The sequence below is a fragment of the Oncorhynchus tshawytscha genome, linkage group LG02 (assembly GCF_018296145.1).
Source record: "Oncorhynchus tshawytscha isolate Ot180627B linkage group LG02, Otsh_v2.0, whole genome shotgun sequence".
Lineage (NCBI taxonomy): Eukaryota > Metazoa > Chordata > Actinopteri > Salmoniformes > Salmonidae > Oncorhynchus > Oncorhynchus tshawytscha.
The window spans coordinates 45,201,130-45,216,252 of NC_056430.1; the positions used below are offsets into that span (position 1 = coordinate 45,201,130).

Here is a 15,123-nt window from a genome sequence, read left to right on the forward strand (position 1 = left end):
TGTGTGAGTATGTGGAAAGAGGCCTGTGAGTGTGCATAGAGTTAGTGTAGATAGTCCGTTGGTGAGGGTGGGCAGCCATGGAAATAGCTGTTCAGCAGTTTTACTGCTTGGAGATAGAAACTGTCTCGGAGCCTGTTGGTCTGAGACCTGATGTTCTGGTACCGCTTGCCAGACGGTAGTGGCGAGAACAGTCCATGTCTGGGGTGGCATGGTCTTTGGCAATTTTCCGGGCCTTCCTCAGACACCACTCTCAATGGTGCATCTGTAGAGGTTCTTGAGGATCTGAGGGGCTATGTCAGCCTCCTGAGGGAGAAAAGGCGCTGTTGAGCCCTTTTCACAAACTGTGCTGGTGTGTTGTTAAGTCCTTAGTGATGTGGACACAGAGGAACTTGAAGATCTCGACCCTATATACTGCAGCCCTGTCGATGGGATACCGGCTGCCCCCCGTTTCCTGTAGTCCACAATCAGATTGTTGTATAATAGCTTGGTGTAGATCAATACATTGGTATCAATACAATAAAGGCATTTGAAGTCATATGTTTTGTTTGGTTGTCATGGTATTTTAGTAAAATGGGCCTATACCTATTTTTTAACAATTCTCTTCACCACCGCTTTTGTTTCTACTTCCTCCGTTCACGATTTACGTGCGCGCTCCCGCGTTGCGAAGGACGCTGCCACTGAGGAAGATGGCGAATGCTTGGAGTATGGCGATTTACTGCAGAAGCTGATAAAGGGAATGAGAAGAGCGACGTCAAAAGATAGAAAACCAGCAAAATAATTCGTGCAGAATTACGGTGAATATAGCTGTTGGAGTTATGATTGGAAGGGAAATATTGCCCCTGAAAACCTGACCGAAATAGGGCAGAAAACACTAGTTTCTGACTGCAAACATTAGCTAGCTATATAGCTAGCTAGTAACGTAACCCACTAGCTAGCCAACTATCTCGAGATCCAGGAAATGTGTAACTATCATAGTTTCCCACGGATTGGTAGCAAAATGTCCATGATTTGCCACATAGTTTTACCAGATGTGATGCCCTACCATAGACTGGAATTCTAATTATCAAGGGCGGGCCAGGATGGATGCGCACATCGGTGAACGCTAACATAATGCAGCTAACTGTATTGTGCCACCTACCTTACCACTTTGGTGAACTAGTTATCAGGCAAACAAGTTACATGAATTTAGCATAGCACTACCTGGCAATGAAATGTGTTTAATTTTCTACGACCAGCTAAACTTCTAGCTAGAAATTAGCTATCAATTATCCAAAAACGTTTGTTAGCTACCGTTAGCTATCTAGACCAGTTACCGTTACGTTCGCTGCTCAAAACATTATATAGTTAGTTAGATAGTTAACTTACTCTGTTTTGCCTTGTATAGTGGCTAGCTAAATTAGCCATGTGTATTTCCACCTTGTTGTCATTGATGAATGCTACCCTGAAAACACGTGACGTGTTGGAATTGATGGAAGTTACAATTCTTGTTTGTGTCTTTGGGCTCACCTTTTTAGTGACTTCTCCCATCTTTGTCTACAGAAAGAAAGAATGTCCCGCTCCTCAGACAGTGAGGATGGATACTTTGTTGCCATGGATACAGAGGAAGATGGAGCAGGGCCTGTTGGATTGGCACAGGAGGAAGAAGAGAAGATGGGGACCAACAGAAGAGAGAGGGACCTAGAGGGCTTAGTTGAGGGCGAGAGGACAATGGTGGAGCTACCAGAGGAAGTCCTAGAATACATCCTGTCCTTCCTTTCACCTTACCAGGAGCACAAGACCGCTGCACTGGTGTGTAAACAGTGGTACCGCCTCATCAAAGGTATATCTCTCTTCTGACGACACCACAACCACACTTAACCAAAGTAGGCAATAGCATGCCATGATGCTACATTTTGAGACACCCTAGTGGTTATTTCCTTACAAAAGGGCAAGTAACCTTTATCCCATTTTCAGTAACCTTTGACCCATTTTCAGTTGGGAGTCAACCCAAAACAAGTTACAAGATACTAACGTGTTACCTATTATGTTGCTTTTATTGTGGTTATGAGATCACAGAAAACCGTAGGAGTCACTCACTTCATCTCCAATCCCCCCCAGGTGTTGCATATCAGTGTTACCATGGTTTTCTGCGGGCCGTCCAGGATGGCTACATCCAATGGGAGAGTCGTACATACCCATATCCTGGAACACCCATCACTCAACGCTTCTCACACAGTCAGTATACACCACGGCTTTGTGGAATTTAGTTGAATGGCCATGGTATAAGCTGGATAATCAACTCTAGGCTGTGCTTTTTCAAAAATAAGTATCAGGGACATGGTTCCCTGATACTAGTTCTTACTCAAACCATTTATGTGTGTGTTGCAGGTGCATGCTACTATGACTCCAACCAGTCCATGTATGTGTTTGGGGGCTGCACTCAGAGTAGCTGCAATGCTGCCTTCAATGACCTGTGGAGACTTGACCTCAACAGTAAGGAGTGGATCCGCCCTTTAGCCTCAGGTACACACTCAATGTCCTTTTCAGCTCACTTTGTCTGTTGCTGTATCTGTTGGTATTTATGCTTTATGCCTCTCCCTGACCCAGTCTGTAATACCTACACATTTTTTTTCTTCTTACCTTTATTTAACTAGGCAAGTCAGTGAAGAACAAATTCTTATTTTCAATGACGGCCTAGGAACAGTGGGTTAACTGCCTGTTCAGGGGCAGAACGACAGATTTGTACAGCTGGGGGGTTTGAACTTGCAACCTTCCGGTTACTAGTCCAACACTCTAACCACTAGGCTACCCTGCCGCCCCAAGTTAAGTTTCAAGTGGAGAACCTTCCAGAAGGACAACCGTTTCTGCAGCACTCCACCAATCAGGCCTTTATGGTAGCACAGCCAGATGGAAGCCACTCCTCAGTAAAAGGCACATGACAGCCCACTTGGAGTTTGCCAAAAGGCACCTAAAGGACTCTGACAATGAGAAACAAGATTCTCTGGTCTGATGAAAGCACGATTGAACTCTTTGGCCTGAATGCCAAGCGTCGCGTCTGGGGGAAACCTGGCACCATCCCTACGGTGAAGCATGGTGGTGGCAGCATCATGCTGTGGGGATGTTTTTCAGCAACAGGGACTGGGAGACTAGTCAAATCAAATCAAATTTTATTTGTCACATACACATGGTTAGCAGATGTTAATGCGAGTGTAGCGAAATGCTTGTGCTTCTAGTTCCGACAATGCAGTAATAACCAACAAATAATCTAACTAACAATTCCAAAACTACTGTCTTATACACAGTGTAAGGGGATAAAGAATATGTACATAAGGATATATGAATGAGTGATGGTACAGAGCAGCATAGGCAAGATACAGTAGATGGTATCGAGTACAGTATATACATATGAGTTGAGTATGTAAACAAAGTGGCATAGTTAAAGTGGCTAGTGATACATGTATTACTTAAGGATGCAGTCGATGACATAGAGTACAGTATATACGTATGCATATGAGATGAATAATGTAGGGTAAGTAACATTATATAAGGTAGCATTGTTTAAAGTGACTAGTGATATATTTACATCATTTCCCATCAATTCCCATTATTAAAGTGGCTGGAGTTGAGTCAGTGTCAGTGTGTTGGCAGCAGCCACTCAATGTTAGTGGTGGCTGTTTAACAGTCTGATGGCCTTGAGATAGAAGATGTTTTTCAGTCTCTCGGTCCCAGCTTTGATGCACCTGTACTGACCTCGCCTTCTGGATGATAGCGGGGTGAACAGGCAGTGGCTCGGGTGGTTGATGTCCTTGATGATCTTTATGGCCTTCCTGTAACATCGGGTGGTGTAGGTGTCCTGGAGGGCAGGTAGTTTGCCCCCGGTGATGCGTTGTGCAGACCTCACTACCCTCTGGAGAGCCTTACGGTTGAGGGCGGAGCAGTTGCTGTACCAGGCGGTGATACAGCCCGCCAGGATGCTCTCGATTGTGCATCTGTAGAAGTTTGTGAGTGCTTTTGGTGACAAGCCGAATTTCTTCAGCCTCCTGAGGTTGAAGAGGCGCTGCTGCGCCTTCTTCACGATGCTGTCTGTGTGAGTGGACCAATTCAGTTTGTCTGTGATGTGTATGCCGAGGAACTTAAAACTTGCTACCCTCTCCACTACTGTTCCATCGATGTGGATAGGGGGGTGTTCCCTCTGCTGTTTCCTGAAGTCCACAATCAACTCCTTAGTTTTGTTGACGTTGAGTGTGAGGTTATTTTCCTGACACCACACTCCGAGGGCCCTCACCTCCTCCCTGTAGGCCGTCTCGTCGTTATTGGTAATCAAGCCTACCACTGTTGTGTCGTCCGCAAACTTGATGATTGAGTTGGAGGCGTGCGTGGCCACGCAGTCGTGGGTGAACAGGGAGTACAGGAGAGGGCTCAGAACGCACCCTTGTGGGGCCCCAGTGTTGAGGATCAGTGGGGAGGAGATGTTGTTGCCTACCCTCACCACCTGGGGACGGCCCGTCAGGAAGTACAGTACCCAGTTGCACAGGGCGGGGTCGAGGCCCAGGGTCTCGAGCTTGATGACGAGCTTGGAGGGTACTATGGTGTTGAATGCCGAGCTGTAGTCGATGAACAGCATTCTCACATAGGTATTCCTCTTGTCCAGATGGGTTAGGGCAGTGTGCAGTGTGGTTGAGATTGCATCGTCTGTGGACCTATTTGGGCGGTAAGCAAATTGGAGTGGGTCTAGGGTGTCAGGTAGGGTGGAGGTGATATGGTCCTTGACTAGTCTCTCAAAGCACTTCATGATGACGGATGTGAGTGCTACGGGTCGGTAGTCGTTTAGCTCAGTTACCTTAGCTTTCTTGGGAACAGGAACAATGGTGGCCCTCTTGAAGCATGTGGGAACAGCAGACTGGTATAGGGATTGATTGAATATGTCCGTAAACACACCGGCCAGCTGGTCTGCGCATGCTCTGAGGGCGCGGCTGGGGATGCCGTCTGGGCCTGCAGCCTTGCGAGGGTTAACACGTTTAAATGTCTTACTCACCTCGGCTGCAGTGAAGGAGAGACCGCATGTTTTCATTGCAGGCCGTGTCAGTGGCACTGTATTGTCCTCAAAGCGGGCAAAAAGTTATTTAGTCTGCCTGGGAGCAAGACATCCTGGTCCGTGACTGGGCTGGATTTCTTCCTGTAATCCGTGATTGACTGTAGACCCTGCCACATGCCTCTTGTGTCTGAGCCGTTGAATTGAGATTCTACTTTGTCTCTGTACTGACGCTTAGCTTGTTTGATAGCCTTGCGGAGGGAATAGTTGCACTGTTTGTATTAGGTCATGTTACCAGACACCTTGCCCTGATTAAAAGCAGTGGTTCGCGCTTTCAGTTTCACACGAATGCTGCCATCAATCCACGGTTTCTGGTTAGGGAATGTTTTAATCGTTGCTATGGGAACGACATCTTCAACGCACGTTCTAATGAACTCGCACACCGAATCAGCGTATTCGTCAATATTGTTATCTGACGCAATACGAAACATATCCCAGTCCACGTGATGGAAGCAGTCTTGGAGTGTGGAGTCAGCTTGGTCGGACCAGCGTTGGACAGACCTCAGCGTGGGAGCCTCTTGTTTTAGTTTCTGTCTGTAGGCAGGGATCAACAAAATGGAGTCGTGGTCAGCTTTTCCGAAAGAGGGGCGGGGCAGGGCCTTATATGCGTCGTGGAAGTTAGAGTAACAATGATCCAAGGTCTTTCCACCCCTGGTTGCGCAATCGATATGCTGATAAAATTTAGGGAATCTTGTTTTCAGATTAGCCTTGTTAAAATCCCCAGCTACAATGAATGCAGCCTCCGGATAAATGTTTTCCAGTTTGCAGAGAGTTAAATAAAGTTTGTTCAGAGCCATCGATGTGTCTGCTTGGGGGGGATATATACGGCTGTGATTATAATCTAAGAGAATTCTCTTGGTAGATAATGCGGTCTACATTTGATTGTGAGGAATTCTAAATCAGGTGAACAGAAGGATTTGAGTTCCTGTATGTTTCTTTCATCACACTATGTCACGTTAGCCATAAGGCATACGCCCCCGCCCCTCTTCTTACCAGAAAGATGTTTGTTTCTGTCGGCGCGATGCGTGGAGAAACCCGTTGGCTGCACCGCCTCGGATAGCGTCTCTCCAGTTAGCCATGTTTCCGTGAAGCAGAGAACGTTACAGTCTCTGATGTCCCTCTGGAATACTACCCTTGCTCGGATTTCATCAACCTTGTTGTCAAGAGACTGGACATTGGCAAGAAGAATGCTAGGGAGTGGTGCACGGTGTGCCCGTCTCCGGAGTCTGACCAGAAGACCGCCTCGTTTCCCTCTTTTTCGGAGTCGTTTTTTTGGGTCGCTGCATGGAATCCACTCCGTTGTCCTGTTTGTAAGGCAGAACACAGGATCCGCGTCGCGAAAAACATATTCTTGGTCGTACTGATGGTGAGTTGACGCTGATCTTATATTCAGTAGTTCTTCTCGACTGTATGTAATGAAACCTAAGATGACCTGGGGTACTAATGTAAGAAATAACATCTAAAAAAACAAAAAACTGCATAGTTTCCTAGGAACGTGAAGCGAGGCGGCCATCTCTATCGACGCCGGAAGTCATTTGTTCAGAATTGAGGGAAAGATGAATGGAGTAAAGTACAGATATTCTTGATGAAAACCTGCTCAGGACCTCAGACAGGGACGAAGGTTCACCTTCCAATAGGACAACAACCCTCAGCACACAGCCAAGGCAACGCAGGAGTGGCTTCGGGACAAGTCTTGGAATGTTTTTAAGTGGCCCAGCCAGAGCCCAGACTTGAACCCGATCTAACATCTCTGAAGAGACCTGAAAATAGCTGTGCAGCAACGCTCCCCATCCAACCTGACAGAGCTTGAGAGGATCTGCAGAGAAGAATGGGAGAAGTTCCCCAAATACATGTGCCAAGCTTGTAGCATCAAACCTAAGACTCAGGGCTGTAATCGCTGCCAAAGGTGCTTCAACAAAGTACTGAGTAATGGGTCTGAATACTTAAGTAAATGTGATATTTGAGGGGGGAGGGGTGAAATGTTTTTGCTTTGTCATTATGGGGTATTGTGTTTAGATTGATTTAATCCATTTTAGAATAAGGCTGTAACGTAACAAAATGTGGAAAAAGTCAAGGGGTCTGAATACTTTTCAAATACACTATATATACAGTTGGTGCAAAAAAGTATTTAGTCAGCCACCAATTGTGCAAGTTCTCCCACTTAAAAAGATGAGGCCTGTACTTTTCATCATAGGTACACTTCAACTATGACAGACAAAATGAGGAAAAAAATCCAGAAAATCACACTAGGATTTTTAATGAATTTATTTGCAAATTATGGTGGACAATAAGTATTTGCTCAATAACAAAAGTTTATCTCAATACTTTGTTATATATCCTTTGTTGGCAATGACAGAGGTCAAATGTTTTCTGTAAGTCTTCACAAGGTTTTCACACACTGTTGCTGGTATTTTGGCCCATTCCTCCATGCAGATCTCCTCTAGAGCAGTGATGTTTTGGGGCTGTTGCTGGGCAACACAGACTTTCAACTCCCTCCAAAGATTTTCTATGGGGTTGAGATCTGGAGACTTGCTAGGCCACTCCAGGACCTTGAAATGCTTCATACGAAGCCACTCCTTCGTTGCCCGGGCGGTGTGTTTGGGATCATTGTCATGCTGAAAGACCCAGCCACGTTTAATCTTCAATGCCCTTGCTGATGGTAGGGTTTGTTACTTTGGTCCCAGCTTTCTGCAGGTCATTCACTAGGTCCCCCCGTGTGGTTCTGGGATTTTTGCTCACCGTTGTTGTGATCATTTTGACCCCACGGGGTGAGATCTTGGTTGGAGCCCCAGATCGATGGAGATTATCAGTGGTCTTGTATGTCTTCCATTTCCTAAGAATTGCTCCCACAGTTGATTTCTTCAAACCAAGCTGCTTACCTATTGCAGATTCAGTCTTCCCAGCCTGGTGCAGGTCTACAATTTTGTTTCTGGTGTCCATTGACAGCTCTTTGGTCTTGGCCATAGTGGAGTTTGGAGTGTGACTGTTTGAGGTTGTGGACAGGTGTATTTTATACTGATAACAAGTTCAAACAGGTGCCATTAATACAGGTAACGAGTGGAGGACAGAGGGGCCTCTTAATTAAAGAAGAAGTTACAGGTCTGTGAGAGCCAGAAATCTTGCTTGTTTGTAGGTGACCAAATACTTATTTTCCACCATAATTTGCAAATAAATGTATTAAAAATCCTACAATGTGATTTTTCTGGATTTTTTTCCCTCATTTTGTCTGTCATAGTTGAAGTGTACCTATGATGAAAATGACAGGCCTCATCTTTTTAAGTGGGAGAACTTGCACAATTGGTGGCTGACTAAATACTTTTTTGCCCCACTGTACATCAACCTCGATTACCTCGTTCCCCTGCACATTGACTCGGTACGGACAAACTGTGTATATAGCCAAGTTATCGTGACTCATTGTGTATTTATTCCTCGTGTTATTATTTGTCAGTATTTTCCTCTCTTAATTGTTGGGGTAAGGACCTGTAAGTAAGCATTTCACTGTTAGTCTAAACCTGTTGTTTACGAAGCATGTGTCAAATAAAATGTGGTTTGATTTGACCTCAGGTAAGCACTCCTAAGCCCCTGGGGTGGATGCTGCCTGTTGTATCTATTTATTACAAGGGAAGTGAAGGAGGGGGAAAAAAATGTTTTTTGATGTCAGTGTGCTTTACACATGATCGAACAAACTAATCTAAAATGTTGTTTTTTTTGTGAATTTTTTTTTCTTCCTCCCCTCATTTTTAACTCGACTTCCAACCCATGTATGTATGACATAGAAAATGTATGGCTCTTTCATTTCTCCTTTTGCCCACACAGGCTCCTATCCGTCTCCTAAAGCGGGGGCTACCCTGGTGATGTACAAAGACCTGCTGGTGCTGTTTGGTGGATGGACTCGCCCCAGCCCCTACCCACTGCATCAGCCAGAGAGATTCTTTGACGAGATCCACACATACTCCCCTTCCAAAAACTGGTGAGAGGTAGAGGCGAACCTAGACTCGGTAGATTAATTAGCCCCTTTGAAGCCAATGAGTGGCTTTATCACGTTGTCTACAATTCACTCCCTCAATACAGGTGGATAGTCAGTGTATTATTACGCATGAGAAGTCTGTCTGTGTAGAAGCTCTTAAGGCCCATTATCCCCATATCTATATCTGTAGCCTTACCTAGCCATCAGTGCTTGGTGTTTTACCACTTTCCCCCTCCTATCTAACTAACCCCATACTCTTCTATACCCTCTCAGGTGGAACTGCATCGTGACGACCCACGGTCCCCCGCCCATGGCCGGTCACTCTTCCTCTGTCATAGGGAGCACCATGGTGGTGTTTGGAGGGTCACTAGGGGCACGCCAAATGTATGTCACTACTTTGAGGAGCTTTTACCTTGAGTTTTCTGCTCATTTTTACCATACTGTGCCAAACCAGACGCTACAATTGCACAACCTGACATCAGTTCAAACACTTGGAATTAAAACCGTTGTGGTGTTAGGAAACAATGTAGGAAGGTTGTAGTGTGAATGTCTTGAAAGGAAATCATTTCATTTCAAAAACCGTCTGGTTTAATTGTTTTGCAGTGTTGAAAGTTGTGTGTGTGTGAATCTGTCACTGTGTGTGTTTTGTCTCACCGTGTCTCCCTGCTCTCCACTGGTCCCTGATCAGGAGTAACGAGGTGTGGGTTCTGGATCTGGAGCAGTGGTCCTGGTCCAAGCCAACCATCTCTGGCCCGTCCCCCCACCCACGAGGAGGCCAGTCTCAGGTCAGGATGACACTTTCACCGCCCACCTTCTCCCTTCTGTACCTCCATCATGCAGTATTTCGGATTATTTTGTAAATGTCTGTATCTGTATTTTTTTTTTAATAGAGAATACCAGTCACATTTTTTTGTGGCTTGTGTCAGTGGTTCTCTGTTTTAAATGTATATTCTCCTCTCTCACAGATTGTGGTTGGCAACGAGACTCTACTTATTCTGGGAGGCTGTGGAGGCCCTAATGCGGTGAGTGCCTGTGTTCTCGAATGGGAGTCTGCACTGTTTTCCGTGGACAGGCAACTCTGCCTGCCGGTGTTATGCTAGTTGAACTGTTTCTGCGGATGTTTTGCTGGTTGTGACTCTGCTCCCCCCTCTCTCTCTCATGTCCCTGCTAGCTGCTGAAGGATGCCTGGCTCCTCCACATGGGTGCCCCACCCTGGACGTGGCAGCAGTTGAGGGTTGAGAACGATGACCATGGAGCCCCAGAGCTGTGGTGCCACCCCGCCTGCAGGGTATGTGTGGCTCTCAATACATTCCCTACCCCTTTTTATACACACATTTATGGAGTGCTATATGCTTGTCGCTGTCAAGGTTGATGAGGGTAAACCTTATCCCAGATCCTTGCCTGCACCTGTTGAATGACGACTCATCTTTGACACTTAAGGCAAATGCTTAGTTTTTTTGCAGTTATGTTGGAATCAGGGCTGGCTCTTGAATTTTACTGGATGAATGTTTTCCAGAATATTGTTAATTTGGAATCCACAACAGTAAAATGTAATAGGGCGAGGCCATCCACAGTGCAGGCTTTGGCAGGGAATCTTAAGCCGCAAGGGACCAACTGGTAGGGTGACCTTACTTCTCTTTCCTTCACCCTTTGGTGTTTCTTTTTGACTGCCTCTGCTATTTGAGAAGTTGGTTACGGGATGGGTGGGAGGCTTGACCAAATCTTAACATTACCTGTATTTTTATTTGGGAATTTAGTTTTTATGGGCTGGAGCTGCATGTATAACATTGTATGGTGTTTTCTGTTTTGTTTGTTGATGTTCTTTAAAAAAAAATGTTGGTCAGAAATGTACTGGCCCGAATAGAATTTATACTGTCCCAGATATGGGGTAGTTTATAAATATATTATGGTACTGCAGGGCCTGGGTTGACATGCTTTCTTTCTATATTTTCAGCTAATAAAATTCGACATTATGGTATATATTAAAAGGCTGTGGAATATAATTTAGCAATGTAGGACATTATTCTCTTCTTTGAAATCCCAAAATGTTTTGCATGCTAGCAATCAAGTTTTCAAGATATAAAACATTCAAAAGAGAGTTCTTCAAAACTTGATTGCTGACATGCAAAACATTTTGGGATTATATCAACAGTGGACAAATGAAACAAATACCAAAAGATAGGTTTTGAGTGGTATTTTCCTTTTAAATCTGCAATTTGTAACTTTATGGGCTACCAACCAAATTCACATAGAAATGTGTGGTTATAGGTCTGTCGTTGAAAGCAAGTCTAAGTTTCATTTTGCGTCTTTTACTTTCGGTTTTGTACACCAGTTTCTAACAGCTGAAAATACAATATTTTTGGTTATGGTGAATATATTTTACAGCGGTTTTGATGGTACAATGATTTTCTACACCAGTGGTCACCAACCTTTAATTTTTGAGTCAAAATGTAAGCTGAGATCAACCGTAAAAATATTTTGGGACATGACTTAAAAAACATAAGCTTATGCAACAGTCACCTATTAAAAACAGTACTGTAGTAATGAGATTTGTGCGTAGGTTATAAGCCCAAAACATTATCACCCCTCCAATGCATTGTTGTTCTTCTCAGACCATTTAATTATTTATTTTTATATTTCAACATTTGAGCTAGGCTATATGATCACACCGGTAATAGATCAGTTGTTGTATTACTTGTGAGGTACAGCTGAGTGAGCATACATTTAAATAATTTGCTTAGTTTTTTTTTTACCAGGCTGAGGAAGCCTGCATCTGATGGTCAGTCTCAGCGGAGGGAGAGGGCAGCAGACTGGGTCCGCCTCTCAACGTCCCCCAGCTCTCCCTTTCCTCCACTGACACTGACCAAAAAGGAACACCGGCTGATGGGGAAACACACACTGCATTATTTCTGCCTCGTGCACAAATTCATGTTGTTAAACCTATGACCAGAGAAAGTGAAATATTCCTCGATATAAAAAATATAAAAAATATAAAAAAAGATCCAAGCCGCTAATAATAACAATGCAAGCCTATCAATACACTTTCCTACTAATTCATTGCAGCTGCAGTGCTGGTTGTAGCGGGGGTGGAAGTCGGGAGAACATGCATTTTATGGCTTATAAAAGTGTTGAATAGAAAGTGTTGAGTGCTGAGTAAAAACTTAAACATGAACTCACTCATAAAAACAGCAGCTCTTTGCTATATTCGTTGACACTCTAGTCATGGTTTTAAAAGATCTAAAATCTCACAGTATCAACTTTCTTTTACGCCTGCTACGTTACTACAGCACTGTAATCTGAGCCATCCGATTGGCCAGTGGTAGGCCTATAGTGCACTTGATTTGCTTCCCCCGGGCCCGTCTGGAAGGCAGAGGTTGTACTTATTAGAAATATGCTATGGTTCTAAATGGGAACACGTCGACTACCCGGCGCGCTGGGCAGTTAAATCAGGTGCACCTACCGCCAACAGCGCGAGCCCCCCCAAAAAAATGAGGAACCCAGGGCTTTATCATTGTTTTTTTCCAGAAATATTTGGCGATCGACTAGGAATGCCTAGGAGATCGACCAGTCGGTCACGATCAACTGGTTGGTGACCACTGCTTTCCATTGTACTTGCTTGTTTTGTCACAAACTGAAATTAAGCAAACTATTCTAATTTTAACAACCAGGAAATGGCGGTGCGACTTCTGCATAGTGCATTTTCTTCCTAAAGTATTAAGAAGAGTTTTGCATCTGAAAATGGAAGGTTACCTATTAGACAACTGCTTTTCAATAGAGACATTGCTCTAGGCTAGCCAAGAGGAATGATACTTGTATTTTTGTAGCATTCTTCTTGCAGACTGTCAACAGTAGCCACTAGCCAGCCTGTTGCTGGTTTGTAAATCACTTTCCCTAAAAGAAATAAGCTCAGCGAGCGGATTGACGAGTGCTTCTTTTCGCTCTGGACTGCATCAACTCTTGTACTGCACAAGAAGTTGTGGCTCTCGAGGAGTGTGGTTGAATGAACGGGCTATCATATTGCTCATACAAATAGATGTACTTTTTCACATGTGGTCTTCAATGGAAGACTGTGACGTAGCAGGTAAATGTCGAAATGGAACACCAAAATGCGCTGAGAAATTACTGACCCGGTCCAGCCAATGACTGATGAGATCCACTGGCCTGACACATACTGGCCCCGTGCCATCGTAAATGTCGGATCCTGCCTTGGTCTCACAGCAGTGAACACTGTTGGGATGTTGTGTATGGGATTTATTCTTTCAACTCAACCTCCTTTCATTGTTTTCTATCTCTCTCCAGGTTGGGCAGTGTGTGGTGGTGTTCTCCCAGGCTCCGTCTGGCCGTGCGCCCCTCAGCCCCAGCCTGAACTCTCGGCCCTCACCCATCAGTGCCTCTCCCGCTCCCTTGGGCACGGAGCCCCCTTCCCTGCGCTCCTATTCCCCTGTGAGGAGCGGAGCCGCCGGGGTCGTACTGGGGGCCGCTGAGGAAGCCCCCTGTGTGAACGGCCGCTGGGGCACACTGAGACCCCGTCCCTCGGCCAGAGGGGGTGCCAGAGAGGGTAGCCCCGGCTCCTCCTCTCAGCAGCCATCCCCCTCCCAGGGTCCTGACAGCCCGCCTCTTCCATCCCTCCATCCACTACTCGACGGCTCGTCCCCCTCTCCCAGGACCAGCCCTGCCCAGGCTGCCTCCCCGCCCTCTCACCCCCCTGTCTCGTCAGACTACGGCTGGGAATCTACCCTTTCTGCCACCCACCCCCTTTCTGCTGAGGTACTCAGCACTAATGGAGTGCACACACCTCCCCCTGCTCCTGGCTCCCCACTCACTCCACCGGGGGCGGTGTCCCCTGCTGCCCTGAGACGGGGCCTGGAGGCTGTCAAAAACCCGTCCTCTTCATCCATGCCATCGTCCTCAAATCCATTGTCTCAAGGGGCTGCTACAGGAGTAAGTGGAAGCGGGGGAGGCGGGGCTTCAGCGGGAACCTCCCCATCATCCTCCAGCCCACCACAGGTTGCCGCTGACGGACACACCATCCCGCCCATCGCACGGCGGCTTGGCCATCACCCGCCCCAGAGCCTAAACGTGGGCAAGCCCCTGTACCAGTCGCTCAACTGCAAGCCCATGCAGATGTATGTACTGGATGTGTCCCGAGCCAAAGGGGACGGCCTTGTCTCCTGGAGGGTTTACGGTAACGGAACCCCCGCCGCCGTCACGGGTCCCCCCGAGACGAGCCTCCACACAGTGGTCCAAGGGAGAGGTGAGCTCATCATTTTCGGGGGCTTGATGGACAAGAAGCAGAATGTGAAGTACTACCCTAAAACCAACGCCTTGTACTTTGTACGCGCTAAGAGGTAATGTAACGACGGACAGGGTCGTGAATGATGCCAGAAAGTGTTGCTAAGTAACGGACGATCAATTTTCCATCCTGACCCATACAAGGGAAGTGAAACAAGGTCTTATTCCTCTACCGCAGAGGATCATGGGAAAATAACATGTCACTAATTCTTGGCGTTTCTTTCTTCTCTCACACTAACTTCTCTCCCTCTACTTCTCTCTCTACCCCCTCTTCCTATCGCATAACTTCAAAGAATATAACATTTCAGACAGTACATTTTAAGGACGTTGAGGGTGTTGTTGCTATGACAGTGAGGATTGGATGAATGGGTATCTTGACCTCCCAACACCTGCAGTGTGTGTGAGATGGTTGGTCAAATGGCCCGACAGGACAGCAGTTTTTCCATTGATCCCTAAAGATTTACAGTTTCTGTTCCTCTTCGGTCTCCCCGCTGTGCACTGAGAGGGAGAGAAAAGAAAATGGTTGACCGAGCCCTGTGCTGAAGAGGGATGAACAGTGGATGGCTGACTACTTTAATTTTTTTAATCACTCTCTCAGCCTGCATTGTTTACATTGAAGAGTGTAAGTGCGTGTGAAAGCGTGTATGTTGATGTTGGGTGTGAGTGCGTGTGGGTGTAAATGCTATTGTATGTAGATTTTTTTTGGGGGGGTGTTGCAGTGTACTGTAAGCATAGTAAAACAATGAAAGCCTAATTGTCAAAACTCGTGTTTCATTAGGTGTTAATACATTCA

General features: G+C 45.9%; 1 protein-coding gene across 1 annotated transcript; it reads left to right on the forward strand.

The window, feature by feature from the left end:
• Window positions 1-635: 635 nt before the first annotated feature.
• Window positions 636-15,033, forward strand: fbxo42 (F-box protein 42). The gene is made up of 10 exons (XM_024412615.2): window positions 636-794; window positions 1,540-1,819; window positions 2,098-2,214; window positions 2,368-2,502; window positions 8,888-9,041; window positions 9,312-9,422; window positions 9,727-9,823; window positions 10,004-10,060; window positions 10,210-10,326; window positions 13,338-15,033. The coding sequence occupies exons 2-10, from the start codon at window positions 1,549-1,551 to the stop codon at window positions 14,388-14,390; spliced, it is 2,112 nt and encodes a 703-aa protein (XP_024268383.2). The 5' UTR covers window positions 636-794; window positions 1,540-1,548; the 3' UTR covers window positions 14,391-15,033.
• The last annotated feature ends 90 nt before the right edge of the window (window positions 15,034-15,123 follow it).

What these genes read in the sequence shown, in the direction of transcription:
- fbxo42 (XM_024412615.2), top strand. Translation starts at nt 1,549, where the DNA reads ATGTCCCGCTCCTCAGACAGTGAGGATGGATACTTTGTTGCCATGGAT. An exon ending in GTGGTACCGCCTCATCAAAG is followed by an intron (nt 1,820 to 2,097) that starts GTATATCTCTCT and finishes AATCCCCCCCAG; the next exon opens with GTGTTGCATATCAGTGTTAC. An exon ending in GGTGCCACCCCGCCTGCAGG is followed by an intron (nt 10,327 to 13,337) that starts GTATGTGTGGCT and finishes ATCTCTCTCCAG; the next exon opens with GTTGGGCAGTGTGTGGTGGT.